This window comes from Onychomys torridus, chromosome 2 (genome assembly GCF_903995425.1).
Source record: "Onychomys torridus chromosome 2, mOncTor1.1, whole genome shotgun sequence".
NCBI classification, from domain to species: domain Eukaryota; kingdom Metazoa; phylum Chordata; class Mammalia; order Rodentia; family Cricetidae; genus Onychomys; species Onychomys torridus.
The window spans coordinates 83961682-83985264 of record NC_050444.1 but is presented as its reverse complement, the minus strand read 5'-3'; the positions used below and the strand labels follow the sequence as shown (position 1 = coordinate 83985264).

The 23583-nt window shown below is 40.3% G+C and overlaps 1 protein-coding gene across 1 annotated transcript in view; it reads left to right on the top strand.

The window, feature by feature from the left end:
- Positions 1-23583, top strand: part of Astn2 (astrotactin 2) — a 935232-nt gene that overhangs the window by 715258 nt on the left and 196391 nt on the right. Inside the window, exon 16 of the mRNA XM_036178556.1 lies at positions 22341-22606. Coding sequence (XP_036034449.1) covers positions 22341-22606 — 266 coding nt within the window. The remainder of the gene's footprint in view (positions 1-22340; positions 22607-23583) is intronic.

The following is a 23583-nucleotide window of genomic DNA, read 5'->3' as shown; positions in this document are numbered from 1 at the left end:
GGGATTAAAGGCATTCACCACCACCTCTGCAGCATTCCCCCTAAAGAAGCCCCCCAAATAAATTAAAAACAAAACAAACAAACAAAGAAACCACTTCTCTCCTCCATCTTTCCCATCTCTCCAACACCTCTTCATTCAGCTTAGTGGTGTTGGGATCTGTAGTGTGTCAGACAGTATACCCTTTATTTCAATCAGCCCCACCTGCAACTGTGCATTGTAATGAGACATTGGTTTGGTTTAAGGTCTCTGGCACACCATGATAACTGGACCCTCATTGAAACCCCTCTTGGATATCCTGCTGTTGTCCCAAGTTATAGAGATTCTGTGGCTATTGTTCCATGGGAACAGCAAGTTACACATGGGGTAAATGTTAGAGTGGGCCAGTGCAAGGCCCAGGATGTAGATATCAGTGGTAGTAGCTGATCTGGATCTGATCAGTCCAGGCCACTGGGATTGTCCCCATCTGGTGAGGGGTAGAGGCTCTCCCATGAGGGACAGGACCAGCTCTCCTGCTGCAGTGTCCAGTGAGTTGTAGGGGCAGCCACCCAAGATCACAGCCCTTGGGTTTCAACTTGCATGGTTCACATGATCCTCTATGGTAACACAAGTGGGCCATGGGCATCAACACAGATCCTGGTTACAGCAGGAACATGGACCCAGACATGTCCCTTGGCAGCATCTCAGGCCCAGACATCACCATGGCCCCTGTGACAGCACAGGTCACCCAGGTCACTATTGCCCCAGTGACAGCAAGGCCCCTGGACACCAACATGTGGTTGACCAAACCTTGGTCGTCTACACAGCCCCTGGTGTCAACAGGAACCATGGACATCAACTCAGACCCTGGCTGTTTTAGGGCCACAGACCCAGATATGGTCTTTGGGAGCAGCCTGGGCTCAGATGACAACATGGCCCAATGTGGCAGCACAGGCCACTCAGATCGGCATGGCCCAGGCAGCAGGATGGCTCTCAGACACCAAATTGGACTCAAATTACTGACTAGACCCTAGGCGTCCTTGTGGCCTTTTGTAGCAACATGGGTCATCTATGTCAACACAGCCCCAGGCTGTGCTAGGACTACGGGCTCAGACATGGTCCTAGGTAGTAGCCTGGGTCCAGACATTACCATCATCCTCGGTGGTCAGCAGGCCACCCACATAAGCCTATTACTCACTGCCTTTGCTTCTTCAGTTCTGCCTCTCTCCACAACACATGAACTGTTCTGCTTCTTTTTCTCTCCCATTCCTCCACCATATATTTGCTTATCTTAATGGCACCTTCAGCCAGTCCAGACTGTAAGGACCCAGGCTGGCCTGTGGGTGTCTTTCATTCACCTGAGTCAAATCAAAGTGTTTTCCTCTTGAAGATTTGCTGTGGCCATGGTGTGTCTTCAGAACAAGAAAACCCAAACTAAGAAAAATATATAGCATAGAATAGGAAAACTCCCCATTATTTACTCCCTGCAGGTATTGCCTTTCCAGGTGTCAGAAGGTTTTGTTAAGGAGTGTGTTAAGTACACACACTGGCAGGGGAAATGACATGGAGAATCTCTGTGTGCCCATTATCTAGCTATGATTGCTGCCAATATTCTTTCCAACATGGTTTCTGCTTTTCCTCATCTCCAATTTGTTTCAGTTGACTGACAAGTTTTAAATCAAATTCCAGATACTATATTCCTCATCCTGTAAAAACCCCAGTATGTATCTTCAAAGCTATTTTAAACATAATTTTGGCATAGCTGCTCAGCTTTTAAAATACATTTTAATTGTTTGTATGTTTGAATAGTGATCAAAATGTCTGCATGTTGTGCTAGTCTTTTCTGCTGTATGGTGGCTATTGTCTCTATTGTAGGCTATGTTGTTATTTGTCAAAGACCTTGCTTTGGTCATTTGAACCTTTAACAGACTCTTTCCTCCTGAGCTTAGTTTATGCCTCTTTCTTAGGGAGTCAACACTTTTGTTTGTTTCCTAAGTTGCCTTTCTAGAATATTGAGTTCTTTTTCTTAATATGATTGTAACTGCATAAACCAAAGCACATATATGGACTGTAAAGAAAGAAAGGATGTCCAGTTAGAGTAACTCAAAATATTTTAACATGTAAATAACATGTGCTCATTTGGTAGGGATAAGATCCAGTAGAGTACAATGGCTCTCATGATTTCTAAGTAACACTGAGCATAAATAATTTGAGGCAATTGGAACTTTTGTTGTGTGATACAAGTATATGCAAATTGAATATGTCAAAATCATAGGGAATGATTTGAATCTTTCTGGTATGTTACTTGCATATACAATGTAAAGAAATGCTGAAATCCCATTCTAGGACCCTAAAAAAGGTATATTGTTTCTCTTACATATTCACAAACCTTGAATTCTTCTAGAGTAGACAGACAAACCTACACAGTTACTACAGCATTGTATCAGGACTTACTGTGCACATGAGTGACATTTAGTAGGTTTTGTTGTTGGCAGTTTAATCTAACCATGAGAAATTTTCACAGCAACCTTTCTCCTAATAGTTTTAGGATACATTGATGATAGCTATCTAGACAAATTATTTTATTAGACATTGAAAACACAGCACTTTTATGATTATCTCAGTCTTCCTTCTTACATATCCAAATGTTTTATGCAAGTGTCTGTGCACCATGCATATACCTGAGTGAAACAGAGGCGAGAAGAGGCATATAATCCCCTGAAACTTGAGCTAAAGATAGTGAACTGTGTAGCTGAAGTTTTTTCCAGTCCTCTCTGAGCCTGGTTCAGGACAAATCTCTCTCACCTCCAGTCCTGTAGCTACTTAGACCCAACTGAGTAAACACACAGAGACTTATATTGCTTACAAACTGTATGGCCACAGCAAGCTTCTTGTTATCTAGTTCTTATATCTTAAATTAACCCATTTCTATTAGTCTATAAGTTGCCATGTGGCTTGTAGCTTACCAGTACCTTACATCTCACTTGTCATGGCAGAGGCTGGCAGTGTCTCTGTCTTTCTCCCTCAGCCTTCCTATTCCCAGCATTCTCTTCTCTCCTTGTCCTGCCTATAATTCCTGCCTGGCTACTTGCCAATCAGTGTTTTACTTATTAACCAATCAGAGCAATACATCCCACAGCACTTCCCCTTTTCTTTTTTTTTTAAAGCAATGTTTTAACTTTCACATAGTAAAATTACAGATAACAAAACAATTACCAAGCAAGAATTACAGTTACACTATCTAGTCTATTTATAATATTTAGTCTATTTGTATTTGGCAAAATTAAAGAAGATATCCTATCTATCCTATATTTGTGAATCTAAGGTTTCATATCTAAATTATCTCTTATCATAACTAAGGAAAATTATAACTTTAGTCTTCAACTACATCAAAGACCCCAGAAGGATATACTATTACCTGAGAAATGGGAGAAGGATGCAAGCAACTTTGGGAGTCTTGCATGGTAGACAGAGACAGCTGGCAGCATGGACAGTCACCTAATGTTCCTTTGTAAAGTTGGAGCATCTGTCTTCAGCCCACAGGGCTAGAGTCTCTCAGTCATTTCTCTTGGTGTCCTGTAGAATGTCTGGCAGTTTCCTCTGTGAAGCAGGAACCTGAAGGACCATTTTATCAAGCAAAGTTCAGTGGTCACCTTTCTGTGGGTCCTGCATGTCCAGTTGACCAAGCAGTCCAGGCAAGAACAGTTTCTTGCCGAAATGTCTATTTTTGCCAAGGTGAAAATAAACTCCATATGGAGTGTCTTGGATGCCCGTCCTCCTCTCTAAAGTAAATTGGTGCTGCCAGGAGCAGACATGTCTCATTGTCCAGAAAGTGTAAATTTTTAAAAAAATATTTTAAATGTCATATTCTGTAGGTCTTTGAAGTGTTTGAAGATTACCTGTCTATCTGAAATATATCTATGTATACCTAAAAAACTTAACATGACTATAAGTTTGACTATCATAGAAGACTAATTGATCTGTATTTTTAATTATCCACTATGTAAATGAGTTACATACACATAATGCCTCAAACAAGAGTAGAAATTATCTATCTATCTATCTATCTATCTATCTATCTATGTATCTATGTATCTATCTATCTATCTGTATATATAAAGTATAACAAAATTAAGTTTAAACTTGTATCAATAAACTAAAATCTATACCAATGTAAAACATTTTAAACAAGTTGTTGCTCTTTAAAGGTAGGTTTATTAATCTACCCTTTTATCCTATCATATGTAAACCATCCCCTTTTCTTCTTTAGAAAAAAGATTTGTATTTATAATCAACCAGTTTTAAATAAAAATGTTGGGTTTTCTCTGTCCTACACCAAAGGGCTCTTCTGTTTAGGGACACAAGAATCACAAGAATCTCTTAACTTTTTTTTTTTTTTTTTTTTTTTTAAGCAACATGTTTGGGTTTAGAGAAGGAGTGAGCCAATTCCATCTCCAAAGCCAGCTTGGTATATTTGGGAATTTGGGCACAGCTTCTCTTACTACTTCCTGCTGGAGGGGGGCACTGTATCTTATGGGGAACACAAAGAAAATTTTAGAATTATGGAGTAGTCCGTGAGGGTGTATCATCTGAGCCAGTTGCCTTGAAACCATTCTGGATGTTGGATCATCTGGGCCATGGTGTCATCAGAGACCTTTCAGGTGGTCTTGGTTGGTCAAACCTGATGTATCTTAATCTGGAACAAATCCATAGCCTTTGACTTTCTGTGGAAACAAAAGCAGAGCCTCCTTTCCAAAGCAACATATCCTTAGATCCAAATTTGAAGTCCAGGTATCTTTTTTATTATTATTATATGTTTTAATTTTATACATCAGCCAGGGGTTCCCCTGTCCTCCCCCCTCCCACTCCCCACCCCTACCTTCCCCCAGTCCATCCCCTCCATTCCCATGTCCTTCAGGACCAAGACACCCCTGGGGACTCATTTAAACCTGGTGGATTCAGTACAGGCAGGTCCAGTCCCCTCCTTCCAGGCTGAGCATGTGTCCCTGTGTAAGCCCAAGGTTCCAAACAGCCAGCTCATGCACCAAGGACAGGTCCTGGTCCCACAGTCTGGGAGCCTCCCAAACAGATCAAGCTATTCAATTGTCTCACTTATCCAGAGGGCATGATCCAGCTGGGGGCTCCACAGCTATTGGTTCATAACTCATGTGCTTCCATTCGATTGGCTATTTGTCCCTGTGCTTTTTCCAGTCTTGGATTCAACAATTCACACTCTTGCAGTCCCTCCTCCTTCTTGACAGTTGGACACCTGGAGCTCTACCTGGGGCCTGGCCGAGGATCTCTGCATCCACTTCCATCAGTTATTGGATGAGAGTTCCAAGACAACTGCTAGGGTGTTTAGTCATCTGATCACCACACTAGGTCAGATCAGGCCCTCCCTCGACCATTGCCAGCAGTCTACAGAGGATATATCATTGTGGATTTCTGGGGACCTCTCCAGCACTCTGCCTATTCCTGGTCTCATGTGGTCTTCATTTATCATGGTCTGTTATTCCTCATTCTCCCTTTCTGTTATTGATCCAGCTGGGATCTCCTGCTCCCCTAAGCTTTCTTTCCCTCAAACCTTGCCCTTCATTACTCCCACTGTTGTCCAGGTTGTTCATGTAGATCTCATCCATTTCTCTATCATTGGGTGATCCCTGGGTCTTTCCTAGGGTCCATTTTCTAGGTAGCCTTGCTGGAGTTGTGAAGCAGTCTAGTCATCTTTGTTTTACATCTAGTATCCTCCTATGAGTGAGTACATACCACGTTTGCCCTTCTGAGTCTGGGTTACCTCACTCAGGATGATTTTTTCTAGATCCATCCATTTGCCTGCAAACCTCATGATGTCATTGTTTTTCTCTGCTGAGTAGTACTCCATTGTGTATATGTACCATATTTTCATTATCCATTCTTTAGTTGAAGGGCATCTAGGTTGTTTCCAGGTTCTGGCTATTACAAACAATGCTGATATGAACATAGCTGAGCAAATGCCCTTGTGGTGTGATTGAGCATTCCTTAGGTATATGCCCAAGAGTGCTACAGCTGGGTCTTGGGGGAGATGGATTCCCAGTTTTCTAAGGAAGCACCATATTGATTTCCAAAGTGGATGTACAAGCTTGCATTCCCACCAGCAGTGGAGGAGAGTTCCCCTTGCTCCACATCCTCTCCAGCACAAGCTGTCTTCTGTGTTTTTGATCTTAGCCACTCTGACAAGTATAAGGTGGTATCTCAGAGTTGTTTTGATTTGCATTTCCCATATAATTAGGGATGTTGTGCAATTCCTTAAATGTCTTTCAGCCATTTGGGCTTCCTCTGTGGAGAATTCTCTGTTTAGTTCTATAGCCCCTTTCTTACTTGGACTTTTGGGCATTTTGATGTCTAATTTCTTGAGTTCTCTATATATTCTGGATATCAGCCCTATGTCAGATGTGGGGTTGGTGAAGACCTTTTCCCATTCTGTAGGCTGTCGCTTTGTCTTGTAGACCATGTCCTTTGCTCTACAAAAGCTTCTCAGTTTCAACAGGTCCCATTGATTGATTGTTTCTCTCAGTGTCTATGCTACTGGTGTTATATTTAGAAAGTGATCTCCAGTGCCAATGCGTTCAAGAGTACTTCCTACTTTCTCTTCTATCAGGTTCAGAGTAACTGGATTTATGTTGAGGTCTTTGATCAACTTTCAAGTCCAGGTATCTTTAAAATATACATATTGACTTAACTCAACAGCTTTTACAATTGAATGTTTTTCTGCAGTTAAGAATCCCAAAGACAACACTATCCAGATTCTCTGTGCAATATCCATCTTTACATGGCTTATTTTTTATATTACCTTTACTGTCTCTTTAAAGACTTTAATTTTAAAAACTATGTAATTTTTTTTTGAGCCGAGGATTGAACCCAGGGCCTTGCTCTTGCTAGGCAAGCCCTCTACCACTGAGCTAAATCCCAAACCCAATTTTTCTTTATATAGCTGTATATATTCCTTTTTCTCTCTCTTTTAAGCCTATGTACATTTCTACACACATTGTAAAGCATTTCAAGTCTTGTTTCCTCTGAATCTGTCTTATTGTGAATCTATTGTTTTAAATTGCAGCATTACTAGGACTAAAATAGCAGCTGTGGCTGTTTGCTCTTCCCACCTCAGCTTCCCAACATGGCAGTGGTATGTTTACCACCAGCTCTGGGCCACCGTCAGCTCTGGGAGCCATCAACTCTTAGAAACAGTGATTCTATGCTTCTATCAAAGCAGTGTGTAGCCCAGAAACCTGTTTTTTCTTTTTTGTTTGTTTGTTTATTTTTTGTTTTGTTTTGTTTTGTTTGTACTAGCAAAGACTATATCTACCACACAGTGTAATGTGTCACTTGTAGACACCTCATTCCCGCCATACTGCAGGTCAAGCATGCTCGCCAGGAACCTGCCATGTAGTAGCTCAGGCCGCAGGCTGCCACTAACTTGAGAGAGACAAGTAGGAAGCTGTTTTAGCTTCATTTTAGAATCTTTTTTTCATGTTTTCTCAGGTTTTAAGTGGAAATTCCTGCCCCACGTTCTGGCATCATTTGTTGACCTCTTGGGCTTTTAATTCCACAGAACTGCCATGTGGATGCTGAGTATCAAACACGAGTTTTCTAGAAGAGCAGAAAGTGCTTTTCACTCCTGAACCATCTTGCCAGTCCCTTTCTCTGACTTTATTACCTGTGATATAATATTTCCATAAACAAAAGTGTGAGTATACCCAAATATAGTTTATATGGTAAAAATATGACTAACACATGGTTCCTTTATTTGTTTTCAGACCAGTATGCTGGTCTCTTAGCAGTCTCCTATAGTGGACCGAAAAAGTAGGGTTTAGGGATATAGATAGCTCAGTTGGTAAAGTACTTGCTGCTTCAGTGTGAGGACCTGAATCCAGATCTCCAGAATGTACACAAAAGGCTTGGTGGTGACATGAACCTGTAAACCCAGCACAGGCATCTGGAGACACATGGAGTCCTGAAGATCATTGTCTCAGCTTCATAATCAAGGAGAGAGCTTCAAGTGATAGGCTCTGTCTCCAAATTAAATGTGGAAAGACACCTAATGTTGATATCTGGCCTCAATATGCAGAGAGAGAGAGAGAGAGAGAGAGAGAGAGAGAGAGACAGAGAGAGAGAGAGAGAGAGATACAGAGACAGAGACAGAGACAGACAGACAGAGAGGAATGAGCAGTGAGCTGTTTGTTGACTATTTTATTTGTCTGCTTTTATTTTGAGGAATAATATGAGTTCAAATAGACATTTCTTTTTGTATTAATCTTCATCAGTTGCAATTATTCTACTTTATGTTTAGATTGTTTGACTTTAACTCTTTACAATGGTCCCCATGTCCCTTTGAAATGACCAATTGTCCTTGGCCTTTTGGTGCAGAAAATGTCCTCTGCTTAGCTTGTTCTACACCTGGTCTAACTTTGAAATCAGAATTGTTTGTTTAGTAGTCCTCAGTGCTCTTGCTTAGGAGCCCAAGTCTGAGTGGGAGAGCTATTTGTTTCCAATAGGTGGTCATAATTTCTAGGTTCTTTCAGTATATACAACTATGGAATTTTGATTTCTAATAAAAATGGTAGCATATAGAATTTTTCTTAACATCTTTGTCTCTGTATCTAGGCTGCTTTTGTTGTGATGAAAATTGTAATTCTTTTCTTTATAAGGGTATATTTCTAGCACATAAATTCCTTTTCTGATTTATCACTACTACTAACTGACTCCACTCTTTTTTTTTTTTTAAGATTTATTTATTTATTTTGTATACATGTTCTGCCTGTATGTATATCTGCATGCCAAAAGAGGGCACCAGATCTCATTCTAGATGGTTGTAAGCCACCATGTGGTTGCTGGGAATTGAACTCAGGACTTCTGGAAGAACAGCCAGTGCTCTTAACCTCTAAGCCATCTCTCCAGCCCTGAAAATTGTAATTCTTAATGCCAATATAATGATGGCTTGTTTACTATAGCCTGCAATATATATGCAATAGTTTCAAAATAACAGTCTCAGTGTCTCAACTGGGAGCCCCCTTAAATATATCTTATTATTTTCTCCTAGGTTACTTTATTTAAAGACAATAGACATCACACTTGTCTAGTTATTTTTATTTTATGTGTATTGGTGTTTTTGCCTGCATGTATGTCAGTGCACCATGTGCATGAAGTACCTTGGAGGCCAGAAGAGGGTGTCCAATTCCCTGGAAATGGAGTTACAGACATTTATTACCTGTCATGTAGGTGCAGGAAATCAAACCAGGGTCCTCTGTAAGAGCAGAGAGTGTTCTTAACTACCAAGTCATGTTTCCAGCCTCTCTATTTAGTTTTCTTTAATATTTTGATTTACAGTAGATATCTTTCATTTTGTATAAATTTGAAGACATATGTATATCTTCTCTTTTAATAATAATAATATAAGAATTATCTAGAGCTTCTGTAAAGTTTAATCTTATAAAACAAGATATAAAATATTATTGGCCTTGTTTCTCTGCTATCCCTGTAGGTAACCATTTTATTAATTTGATTAGGCCTGTCAGTATTTCTTAGGGAAAAACAATATAGATATTACATATGTGTCCTGGATATGTATCTTTGTACTCCTTCCTGGTATTCACAAAGAAGAACTATAAATACCACTGTGCACATTCTTTTCTCCATTTAATAAAATGTGTTTCTGATTACTCCATCTCATACATAACAAAAATTATTCTAATTCCAAGTTCTTGGTAGTGATCCTGTTGTTTTAGGCGCACATGGTCTTCCAATCAATTTCCTGTTGATTGTCTATAGACTTCTTATAGATATTTAACTTTTTATTTAATCCATGTGTATTCATGTGTATTTATGTGTCAGTATGTGCGGCGAGCTCCTCGACCAGCGAGGAAGAACGACCACCAATCGAGGATTCTTCTCAGATCACACTTTATTGGAGCGCCTCTTGATTAAGGGAGAGCAGGAGGTGAGGGGCCCCAAGAACCAAAAGGCAGCTGCTTATATAGGGAAACAAGCGAACGGGTCAATCTGTGATTGGATCCCGCCAGAATGCAAGCACGGGGAGCCACGGGATAGGCTGAGGACATAAGGCCAAATTACCATATACGCGCATGCGCAAGCCTCAAGGCGCGCAGCCCGGCAAGCACAGCCAAATATGGAGTTGTTTACAGCAAAGCTGTCAGGAAGTCGGCGCCATCTTAGAATGGCAGCTCCCTACAAGTATGCCCATGGAGGTCAGAAGAGGACATTGGATTCCCTGGAGCTCCTGAAGCTTGAATTTCAGACAGTTGTGAGCAGCATGATGATCATGCTGGTGACTGAATTCAGTTCCTCCTCTGCTGGAAAAGCAAGCCTTTTTGAACACTGAGCCATCTTGCCAGCCCCTCCTGCATTTTTTGAGACAGGGTCTACTATATCCCAGGGTTGCCTTGAACTCGCTATATAACAGAGGATGATGACCTTGAACTCCCAAGCCTCCTGCCTTCCAAGTGCTTGGATTATCATAATGCTCCATCATACCTTATTTGTTGCAGTGTTGGGAATTGAATCCAGGGCTCTGTCCTCTAACAATGGAGCTGCATATTATTTTAAGAATTGTTTTGCTGCCGGGTGGTGGTAGTGCATGTCTTTAATCCCAGCACTTGGGAAGCAGAGGCAGGCAGATCTTTGTGAGTTTGAAGCCAGCCTGGTCTACAGTGAGATCCAGGAAAGGCACAAAGCTACACAGAGAAACCCTGTCACGAAAAAACAAACAAACAAACAAACAAACAAAAATTATTTTGCTAATTGTTGTGATGTCATGAACAGAAATGACAGAAATTGCATATTCTAATTCTGGAATGTATAACTATCCAGACCTGAATCTTTAGTACCACCACAGAGGGCAAGATAGCTTAACAGAGTGGGAAAATGCTTAGAAATAAGAGCAGAAAGTATCAATACAGATTTTCATAAACCCATTGATATTTTTTTGTGGACTGGACTCAAACCTGGACATACCTAGGAAGAGAGAGTCTCACTTGAGGAATTGCCTACATCAGATTGGAGTGTGGGTTTGTCTGTGGGGCCATTTTCTTGCTTGATAGTTGATAATAGCATAGGCCTAGCCTACTGGGAATTGTACCAGCCCTGGGCAGGTTTGTGCTGCATAAGGAAGGTGAGTACCTGAGCAAGCCAGAGGAAGCAAGGCAGAAAGTAGTGTTCCTTCATGGTCTCTGCTTCAGTTCTGACCTTCACAAGTTAACACTTTTCCCCCAAGTTGGTTTTAGTGTTTTGTCACAGCAACAAGAAGAAAAGTAGAACAGGCCCTGACTTTATACCTCTGATTGGCTGTTTCCTCCTGTTTAAAAAGCAGTGCTAAAACCTGCTTCTCATTGCTCTCAGGATTCAGAGGGACCAAATGTGACCATGTATGCAAACTAAGTTCATGAATTATGGCCTGGTATGTGCATCTGCAAATTTAAAGTAGTTACCATTCCTTTTACCCATTGCCTCAACTTTAAGAAAGGAAACTCATGATTGATTGTAGCCCTTTAGTTTAATGTTATTTTATGTTGGATGATCTGATAAGTCCTCTGATGCCAGATAGTGTGCAGTTACCAAGAAGAGCACAAAGAACAAAGGAATCAATGCACTCTGGAAAATTTTATAAAATGCTTTTGAATATGTCTGAATATGTCCTTTGTAACATGGGTAGAGTTGATATTTGATGAAACAAAAAAATGTGAGGCTATGGTTATTCTCTAAAAATGAAATGGCAGTTGGTTTGCTATGGTTCCTCCAACCAAAGCCTTTAGCTGATTCCTTCAACAGGGATGGGTGGGTTTCAACCTGGCTTCCTCTTCTTGAGCTGAGGGTGGCTGGTGTGCTTTGTGACCTGCTCTCCACCTCCAAGCCTTGTCACAGTAGGATGGTAAGTTCCTATCCAAGGCTGAATGTTAGCATCTTCAAGATACGTTTACCCTTAATCCTGTCTAAGACTTATTCCCCTGGTCTCCAAACCATCTAAAACTGGAGTAAGGGAGAGGGAACTTTGGAAAGACTAATCTTTGAGTCTTGGGGATTGAGTTTTAGCAGGACATGAAAGGGCAATGTATGAACTGGATCCCAGGGAGGGGAACTCAGTACTAGTAAAGCTGTGATAAATAACACAACATCATGCATGTAACAAAATCTAGAAGGTTGGGAAATGTTTCTTTCCTTCCATGGTCCCCTTTCATTTCATCCAGTTGCACCCTAAGGTAATAACCCTTTTATTGTGGCTGTAATAATGAGGCTAGAGAGCTGCCTCAGATGCCAGAAGTACTTGCTGCTCTGGCAGTGGACTCAGTTCACTCCCTGTATCACTGGTTTCAGGGGATCTGACATCTTCTCTGGTCTCCACAGGTGCCTACAAAGATGGGGCACACATATATACACTCAGGCAAACACACACACACACACACACACACACACACACACACACACACACACACACACACACACACACACACACAAATAATAACTGTGAAAATTCATTGTATTAAAATTCAATAGTACACACACACAAATAATAACTGTGAAAATTCATTGTATTAAAATTTAATAGCTGTATTGTCATTCACCTTACCCTTATTTTACACATTAGAAAATACATATGTTAGTTTACCTAACTGTGGTCACATAGAAGCCTGTAGATAGCCTGTAAGTCACTTTTACATGGAGTAGGCAAAGGTGGCCCTCTTCTTGAATTCAATTGCATGAACATTAGCCTGGCAGGCAGAGATCAGACTGAATGAAGTCTTGATGACATGGCTTAGTTTGGAGCAATCTGAAAACAGCTTTTTACCATTTTCCCCCCTGCCATCTGGAAGTTTACCTTCCCTGTTATCTTTGACCTCTTCTGTATCTCTAATCTCTCATCTCTGTTTCTTCCGACCCAGTATATTTTCTCAAATGTCTATTCTTGAGACCCATGATCCTTAAACAGATGTTACTCCTATTCTTACGACATGGTGTCTACCTCCAAACCTTGTACTGTGTGGGTCTCCTAAGCAAATGCCATTCTCAACTGTTAGTTATTACAGCAGCTTTGACTCAGTAGCCCCACACCTTGCAATCATAACCTTTCTCTGGGAAAAAGCAGTAATTCCTAGGCGCAACCATCTTAGGCAGACACTAGAGGGCAGCAGGAGATCATACATGACCTAATTTTCAGCCTTCTTTGACTAGTCACAACTTAATCTCAAGAGGCAGAAATGAATACTACAAGCACATGCTCACTGCTTCCTGCCTCTGGCCAAAACATTAGCTACCAGTGAGCTAGATTATGCTTAGGCCTGGAGAAGATGACAACAAGGAGTTCATAGGCATGAGTTTCTCTCATTTGGCTTTCAGAACACTTGCATGGGGAATTAAAAATCACCAATTTACTAAAGTTGGAGAAGTGAAATGATGTGCCTGTGATTTGAAATGAAGCAGTTGGACTCAATGGCTGTGGAATTATGCTCAGTCCTTGCCTGATCTACTCAACAGATAGAAAGAAAGCAGTTTAAGAGAAATTCTTCATTGTTAAAGCACCACAGCAGGTGCCAAGAGAAGATTATAGATTCACATTTGCTCCAGAACTAAAAAATGGTATGATGAAGCAAGAAGGGCTAGATTAAATGAATTTTGATAATGCTTTTGAAAACCATTGTCATGGCCAGTTTTCCTTGAGCACTGTTTTTCATTAATCCCTCAAACAATAATAAAAAAGAACTATTAAGACATTTCAAAGCTGAGAAAATAGTTCAAAAGAGAAGCAAATAACTAATCAAAGTTGCCAAACTGCAACACACAGGAGCTGAAATTCAAATTCAGGATAGAGGTTCTGTTGAAGCTGTCCTACTGCCTGTATGCCTAGTGAAAAAGCCACCAAGTTAGTTTAGATTGGGAAATCGTTAGATCAGGAGATCATCTATGCGTCTACTTGTAAACCCACCTTCTTCTTGTTTAGGGACTCTGCATTATTGCCTCTCTTTTTCCCAAATGAGCACATACACATAGCATAAAACACAGACATGTACTTTTTGAGAACCCACTCCACAGTGCTCTACAGTCTATGTGGTGTGGATTTCATCCATCTAGCTACTTAGCTAGGTTTAGCATGTTGAGCAGGATGCAAGTTTAGCTACTGCAAGGCACCCAAATAGCATAAACTCTGAGTTAAGTCTGATGCTTAGTATGAGAATTGCCCCAGTTCGAATGCTAGCCTTAGTTTAACAGTACTTACCCATGAAAAACCCAGGAGACCGAGAAAGTTTCATGCCATTAAAAGTGTCTAAGAAATAATTGGAAGGTGATTTCATAGTAAATAAAAGATTAGTTGGTATTTCTGACTATGTGACCTTTAAAAGTTCTTCTAAGCCTGGCAGTGGTGGTGCACGCCTTTAATCCCAGCACTTGGGAGGCAGAGGCAGGCAGATCTTTGAGAGTTCGAGGCCAGCCAGGTCTACAGCATGAGATTCAGGAAAGGCGCAAAGCTACACAAAGAAACCCTGTCTCGAACTGCCCCCCCCACCCCCCACCCCCAAAAAAAGTCCTTCTATCCATGAAAACTTACTAGCTCATGAAAGTGGTGGGAAAGGCCAGGTGTATTACCTGGGAGTGAGAAGAAAGAAAAAGAGACACATGTGGGAAACAGAGGGAACTCAAGCAGGACTCATGTAGGAAAGAAATTGGCACCAAGAATTTTTATAAGAGGAAATACATATGAGTAAAAGAGAGTATTATGGACTAGAAATAGCTAGACTCTTTACCAGTTATATGGCCTTGTGCAATTACTTCACCTTTGTTAGTGGGCATTGGTAAAACAAAGTTGAGACTTGCTGCCTTTGGCCTGTTTGGTAAGCTGAGATAGGTTTAGACTCTAACATACAGTCATACAGTTAGGAGCATTAAAGGAAAGGGAGTCATATGTACAGATTCATTCATTTATTCAGTCATTCATTCAGATATTTCCCTCCAGACTGTGACAATGATATAAATAATACTTTTTGTGTGTGTGTGCTGAGAATACAAAATTTCATTAAAACTGGCCATGGTCCTTGTTCTGTGGTTGGCATGACAGATATTTATTTAATTAGCACATTAGCTAAAGTTACAAATGTGGTAAGTACTGTCACAATTACCATTTCCATTGAGAGTTAAGTGTGTGTGTGAGTGTGTGTGTGTGTGTGTGTGTGTGTGTGTGTGTGTGTGTGTGTGTGTGTGTTGGTTCCCATACTTCTTTTATTTCATTCATTAGGACAATATTCCTTCACCTTACACACAAATTGCATAAGATCACATCTGCTTGGTTATCACTTGTGAAATAGTGCAATAGACATTTTTCACTGTTAACATGCTTTCAAGTATGGTAATCCAGTTGAAGACATTATCTTTAACTAAATCCCCTTGGCCTACTCAGAGGTGGCATGGAGACAGTGTGACTAGCCTTTGCTGGAATTCATGTACTTCTTACTCTTCTACCTCCATTGTCAAAGCAAAGAAGAGAATGTTAAAGATGGTGATGGTTAGACTTTGTCTGACTCTGCCCAGACTTTTAAAGCTGCCCTTTTCTCTTGGGTAAATACCTATGCTACAATGCCCAGTGTTAGAGACTTCTCCCAAGAGCAGGGACATTGTGATTTCCCTTTTGCTGGTTAATGCAGATCCATCTTACTTATTGGTTTTTTGATAATTCACTTCATGGACACTAACTATTAGGAATCCTTGGGGAAGACTCAGAAAGCTTCCATCTGAACGTGCCATCTCATCCTTTGGTCCATGGAAAAGAGATCAGTTCTTTCCCAGCATCCTCTGGATGTCTTGGAATCACCTTGCAATCCTTTCTGCTCTTCTAACACAGGCTATTAGAATTTCTTTGAAGGTAAACCCTTGCCTACTGTCTTTCTCAGTTCCTAACAAGCAACAAATTCTCTAAGTAGCACTATTAAAGGCCCTTCGCAAAAGTTGGGTTCAATAGACAAAATTCTCCGTATGTCCCTCCTAAGATGCTGGAGACTCCAAACATTGTAAAAGTTCTCTCAAAGAAAATATATATCCCTGTATCTTTCCTTTATTCTCTCTGGGCTCTTTTTGTTTGTTAGTTTTTGTTTTTGTTTGTTTGTTTGTTTTTGTTCTTTTGCTCTAGCTGTGGTTTCCAGAGTTATGAAACCGGTTAAAATTCATTTAATTTTTAAGTTCTGTGTCTATGGGCTTGATGTTGGGATCTCACTTCTATTATGTCTTGGTGTATCAATAGAAATTTCAATTTTAACATCCTGTTACAACAGCGACAATGTAATTATAGCCAACCGCAGCACCAACAAACAACAGCAGCTCACAGCGACTGAGCGAGTAGCCTATACCAGGCACCTCATTTCATCCTCAAAAGTTGTATACTGTCATGTGTAAAGGACACACTGATGACCATGGGCTGAGTTAGGCTGGTAGGTTCACATTGAACAACAAAGCAACATAGAACTGGCTGACGACATTTCAGGTAGGTATTTTCCCTTTGTTTCAGATTTCTATGTCAGTCAGGCCTTGGATTACACTGCTTTCCCCCATTAGGGCGCTATAACTCCTCCTAAGAAAGGATTCCATTTCAGTAATTCTTGGGAGACCACTGCTGAAGAAAGGCCACTCTTTATGATGTAAACGTCTCACCCTTTTCCCTCCTCCCTTCATGTTTCTAATTTGAGCTCCTGTCATCCCTGTGGAATCTTTAAATGCTTCAAGTAGGAGCCCATTGCTAAAACAAAGTTTGTCTAACTAGAGAGGCAAAGTCCTGCACCATTGCTGAATACTGAACAAACACCCTCGCAGCTCTGGCTCTCCCAGAAGCCTTTAGTCTGATGCCTTTGTTTTGTTTTCTGGAAGAGGGCAAATGGTGCCATCACCTCCTGCTGAAAAGCTCTGGCTGCTCTCCCAACAAGGAGTTGTCACTTCAACTGAGGCTTTTTTTTTTTTTTTTTTTTTTTTTTTTTTTTTTTTTTTTTTTTTAGTGGCAACAAAATAATGCCCAGCAGGAATTTGGGAGCAGAAAAAAGAGAGTTCATTTGGCAGGTTCTCAAATGAATGGGTTGTAGTGTCGTTGGGACTGAACTGGGCTTGAAACCAGACATGATCCTATTTTGGAAGCATTGTTCAGAGGGATTGGAAATGTGAACAGAGGATAAGTCTCTTCAAACTGTTCTTTATCTTTTTCCTGTTGTAAGACAGACAGCCTGTTTTAACTCTCCCATCCTCTCAATGCAAAGGACCATGTGTAAACCCGGAGGTCAAAATACAGGAAGTTAACCAACTGCCTTATCTGTTGGCTTTCCTTTGAAATATGCATCTTACTCTGAGAAGTGCTCCTATCTCACTTGCAATTCTTGATTACTTGTCATGTTTCTGACCCCAAATCCCAACCCTTGTGGTTCAAGGGTACTCTGAAAGATGAGCACAGTGGTCAGAGCACACAAGAATGCTATGTTTGCAACAAACATTTATTGAAATACTGTTGAAGCCAGGCCTAGTGGTGAGGTCCTGTGATCCTAAGTACTTTGAAGTCTAAGGTAGTTGGATTGCAGTTGATATGAATTCACAACATGCCCCCACGGTTGGGCATGCCCAGCGGACCTAGACACTTCCGCCTAGCTATTTCCTGTTCAAAATAGTCATTTCCGGGTCAAAACATCACACATGGCTTTCCATGTGATCTAAGCACGTGTGGAGTAGCCACATAAGTCTGTGCACGTAGGCGCAGCCCAGCCTTTAGGCGTCATATTTCCGGACTCCATTTCCTCTCTTGACCACGTGTGTTTTTCACAGGCCTATTCATGTCTGTCTCTTTCTTTCCTATCTTAATAAAATTCTTGTTAGTGGATTTTGTCACGTTTTATGACATTTCCTTGCATGGTAAGAGCACTGCCAAATAACTAACAGCAATTTTCAGGGCTTCCTGGATTACAAAGTAAGTTCAAGGCCAATTTGTGTAACTTGTGAGACCCAAACTCAAGACAAAATTTAAGAAGAGAGCTTGGGGTATAGTTCAATGGGAGAGTGCTTGCTTAACATGAGGGAGGGCCTTTGGATTAATCCCTAGACCTTGAAAAACTGTTTTTTAAAATCCTGTCTTGGTTCTCCAAGTGTGTGAGGTGGATCTGTACATCAGCAAAAACCAATACTGCTTTTTCTTTCATGGACTTTATAATTTTGAGACATAAGATATAAAAATCAGGGTGCTATGAGAATCTGTAATAAGAAATTTTAACATACTTTAATGATATAGGAAGTTCAAGGAGATTCTTTTTCTGAAGAATTAATATTTGAATAAAGATTTGTGTCATGAATAAAAGTCAGCCAGGAGAAATCAAGGGCCCAGGATGAGATGGAAGGAAGACTTTTGTAGGAAGAGGAGCACAGATGCAGGGTGTATGCAATGAATTTAGAGGTCAATGCAGCTGATCAAAGGAGAGAGGTGGAGCAGGATGAGAGCTCTAACTTGAGAACAGTGTGTTGTCTAGATCTTATACTGTATGCCCACCCTAACAGTCTGCTTGCTATCTTATGAGCAGGGAAGTATCACAGATGCTTTTGAAGCAGGAGACAGCTACATGGTTTGCTACTTGGAAACATGACTTTAGCCACAGGGTGGGGTTGGATCAGAAACTTAGCTTTCACAATTGTAATGTCTACAGAGGAATAATTAATGGAATGGCTAATGGTCTTCCCTGCTGTAACTCTCATCTAGAACATAACTTAGGCATAGCACAACCTTTGGGAAAAGAATCATTGTTAATAATTATGAATGGAACATAAAGGTGGGTCTCTTTTCCTATTTTGTTTTCTATTTCCTTACCTGTTTAAAAAAATACTATTGGACCAAATGACTGCCAATTACCCTCCTTTTGTAAAGCCAGCTCTTTGGGACAGCTGTTAATTCTACAAGCTGCTATATTGCTGTTTTTAGCCTAAGTCATTACCTTTTAACCCCACTTACAGAGGATGATGAATGGAAAAAGCTAAAGATTTATTGATCAAAGCAAAGTACCAAAGACTATCGATTATTTGATTACTAAATGGATAGTCATATCTTTAACAAGACACCTTGGTATGCTTGTTATTTTCAGCACCAATTTCTTTAAAAATGAATTATGTACATATGGCATGGTGTCACTGGGGAGATGCATTCTATACTTTATTATTTAAGATATTTAGCCAGGAGTGGTGGTACATGAGGACTAATCCCAGCACTTGAGAATCAGAGGAGGAGAAACATGAGTTCAAAGCCAGCCTGAAAAATAGAAGACCTCCTGCCTGAAAAGCAAGCAAACAGATAAACTTACCTGGAACAGTGATAGTCCTGGGCTTAGTCCTCCAACTTGTAAGAACTAGACAAATAAGTAGAAGATAACAGAAATTCATGTGGTTAATTGGTCACCAATTTTGTTGTTTAGTCTTGGAAGATCATTTTCCTTTATGAGATGCCTATCCTAGTTTATAACAGGAGGGTTATATTCTATAAGAGTTTCTAATGAGTATCCTTTAAATAGTTTGTTGTGTCTTGATTTTTAAAGATACCCCACTATGTTTTCACTCTTTGGATAGTAATGGTCCAAATGTATTGATTGTTTGTTTGTTTGTAATGTTTTGCATTTTTACCTAATTCATCATACTTCCATACTTACTAGAGGTAAGCCCCATGAATCTGAAACTCAGTGTTCTATTCTGGGTGCTAGAAGTACACATAGGAGTTGCTGAAGATTTCCTGTAAAGAGACATAAAGCACATGGTTTTAGCCTTTGTGGACATAGGAGTCCCTAGTGTTCAATTCTACTGGTATGGTCATATATAATATATAAATGAGTGGGCATTCTATTTTCCAATAAAATGTTATTTATGAAAGCAAGAAGTAGAATGGTTTTACCTCATGCACCATGCTTTTGTAACTTCCAGGGCAAAATGTGGATGGATTTTTAATATGCTTACTCTTTGGATTTCTTCCTGTTCATCTCTCCAAATGGCTGTTCTCTTCCATGCTCTCCTCCTGTCTGTGCATAAGACTCTCTCAGTCTCCCAGCTGCTGGGATGCCTTTTTCACAGCCTTGTTTTATTTATCTTAGTAACTACCCATTTTTAATCCCTCTGAAGCAATGCTTAGCTGGAATTCTCCTAGTTTTCCTCCCCCAGAGCCTTTGATCTGAGGCTCATATGCATTTGCTGACAGCCAGACAGAAAAGGTGGAGCCCAGATCCCAGACCTGAGGGCAGAAAGAGTAATGAATGAAGGCTGAGTTTATTTGTATTTCTACTTGGCAAGCCCATTTCCAGATCAGCTGCATGTCACTGCAAGCCAGAGCAAGAGCAGAAGAAACCTCCTACTTTTCCTTCTGACCTTACTGCCTAAGGCCGGCATGGCCACTGAGGTAGGGATTTACCTTCATTTCTTTAGGATTGGTAGAAGCTGCCATCTGGAGGAACATGCTCTATCCTTTAGTGTAGGGTCCCTCTGGTTTGGCATTTAGATTGTACCTTGCACATATTTGAAGTCACTATCCTCATAACACATACTGTCATCCTCTGGGTCATACGAACTGCTGTGTATCTTGGAACTTTTGATATAGCATCAAGCCCTCATTTTCTTTAATATAAAATCTTACATAGAAAGTCATTCTACTAAGGAAATAAAAGCAGATTAGCTGTATTTGAAGCTGAGAAGTGGGTAGGCATTAGTTCCTATCTATTTTAGTCTTGTCCTAAGCAGTTTGCTGAAGCACTTCTTAGCATTTTATTATCTGTCTGTCTGTATGTCTTTCTGTCTATCTATTTATTTTTAAAGTCTATGAGTGTTGGTCTGCAAGTATGTGTGTGTACCAGACATGTGTCTGGGTCCCAGAAAGGCCAGAAGAGGGCTTGTGATCCATTGAAACTGGAGTCAGAAATACTTATGAACCACTGTGTGGGTACTAGGAACTGAATCTGGGTCCTCCAGGAGCAGCAAGTGCCCTTAACTGCTGATCCATCTCTACAGCCCCTACTGTTTTCATCAGGTGTAGTGTGTTTGTATGTGCATGACATGAGTATGAGGGCAGGAGGACAACGTTGTGGACTTTGTTCTCCCTTTCCACTGTTACGTGGATTCCTGGAATGGAACTCAGGATGTCAGGTTTGTGTGGCAAGTGCTATTTATTATACACTGAGCTGTCTTGCTGGCTTGCTTCTTATGATTTTTTTTAAAGGAATTCTTCAAAATCTCTGAACTGGATCATCAATATATTTTCCTCCATTTATAGTTTTCCAAGCTCCCTTTATGAGTATCAAGCATATCCCAGCATCATCCCAGCATCATGTTAGATACCAAAAATAGACAGGTGAAAAAGGCCTACATCATTAAAAGTTGGTAATATAATTTAAGAAGTCAGAGAAAATGAAAGGAAAAAAAATTTAAGATAAGATACCTCCCTCCCCCGCAAAGATATATTTATTTAGATTTGATCAGCTGGGACAATAAGGAAACTACTCTTGAGGTAGATTAGAGCATTAATGGATATAAAAGATTTATAGAGGCACAAGAGAAAGTCAGGACACAGTGAGAAAAGCCAGAGAGATAGGAACTACTAAGTGAACAGACCACAATGTAAAGCATGGTTACTGAGTGTGCCCAAACTACATCCAGGGAGCTCATGACAAAATGGGCAGGATACGAAGTTCCCAAAGGAACAGGTAAGCATCAGAACAGGAAATAATGCCTATTCCAGACAATTCCATCCATCTCCTTCAGTACCATTTGCTGCTTATAACCGATTGCATTGGTTTATTAATCCCATCTCAAACAACTAGTGATCCAAATGCCTGGACATTATGAAGTTTTTTGTTTGTTATTTTTTTCAAAGCTGCAGAAGTTTTAGTAAGCAGAACTGTTATTTAAATCAAAATTGGCTTGACCCGATGCTCATGCTTCTCTCATTATATTGTTTTATGGAAAATATAAAACTGGAGCACAAACTTAAAAGAAGGGTATAATTTGTGTAAGTTGATGATAGAAGAGAATGTCTGGTTGGGAAAAATATCTTTGAGTATTTACATCTTTCTTGTAGAAACATTTCATGTGACCTACAAATTTAACATGTAGAAAGTAAGGGCTACACAAAACAGCAGACTGTCTAGTATAAGTAGTATGGCAAGACATCATATTGTCCCCTTAACCATTATGCCAGTGGTCTTTCCAAAGAAATTGCTTTGATATCTCTGTTCTTTTCTGACCAGCTCTTCAGTAAATGCTCTTTATGGGCCCAGGAATTTAGTCATTTAAAGAATATTGGATTGACCTATTCTACTGCTTGTTTTTTTTTTATAACCCTCTAGAGACCACAGAGTTGGGCAGCAAAAAGGAACTGAAGTCCATGCCCTTCATCACCTACCTCTCTGGTCTACTGACAGCCCAGATGCTTTCAGATGACCAGCTCATCTCAGGTGTGGAGATTCGATGTGAGGAGAAGGGCCGCTGTCCATCTACCTGTCACCTTTGCCGCCGGCCAGGCAAAGAACAGCTGAGCCCCACACCAGTGCTTCTGGAGATTAACCGTGTGGTACCACTTTATACCCTCATCCAAGACAATGGCACGAAGGAGGTGAGCTTCCCTGGCCCAGACGCCAAGTAAAACCTGACCCACCCTCCTAGCTCCTGATGTTATGGACCCTTTGTCCATGAGGATTATCTTCCTTATCAACAATAACAACATGGTGATTCTGCCACTTATTTACTCACCATTCTATCCTATATAGAAGGTACCTATATAATACCTATGTAATACCAAGTACCTGTATAGTACTTCATGGCACTAACTGCAGTAACTAATAAATCCACAAATCTCAGTGTCTCAACACAGTATTACTTTATTTGTGCAAAATCCCAAATTGATGCTTTTGGTTAATAGGTGGCTTTGCTCTGAGGGGTGGTTTGGGGCCATAGCCTGGTACACTTTTGTATCATTAACCTGACATTTCCAAGGTAATTGTTGAAGAATATAGAATTTGGGAGGTCATATGTCAAAGCTTTCAAGGCTTTGAAGACAACAAATATCAATTCCAGTCTCTTGAATTATAGCAACTCAGTCATTCTCTACATCTGTCTACAATAGAGACAGAGAAATGCATTTTACCTGAGGAACCTACAGGAAGAATGCATGGGCTTGGTAAGAACCTAACAATGCTTGCCTCATTACTTTCAAGTCTACAATATACTTAAAAATATTGATTCATATGAAATTGCTCATGTTTGACCATTTTTTTTGTTACATAATGACAGTTCTGCATGATTGATCCTCCAGAGACAACCTCACAGATGTTGTATTTTTCTCAGATTTGCTCCCCTGTAGAACTTATGTGCTTAACAATGAAATGACACTACCTCTGTGTCCTTTACTTCTTAATCACAGCATATCAGTACTTGGAAGGGGCCATATGACCTATCTGGTTCATTCACTGATCTACAAACTTATTTTCATAGAACACCTTTTTCTTTGTCCACTTACAGACAATTTTATTGGCATTTAGAACTGGGCTGGCAAGATTTATATCTCAGCAGGTACCCAGAAGAAGAGAATGA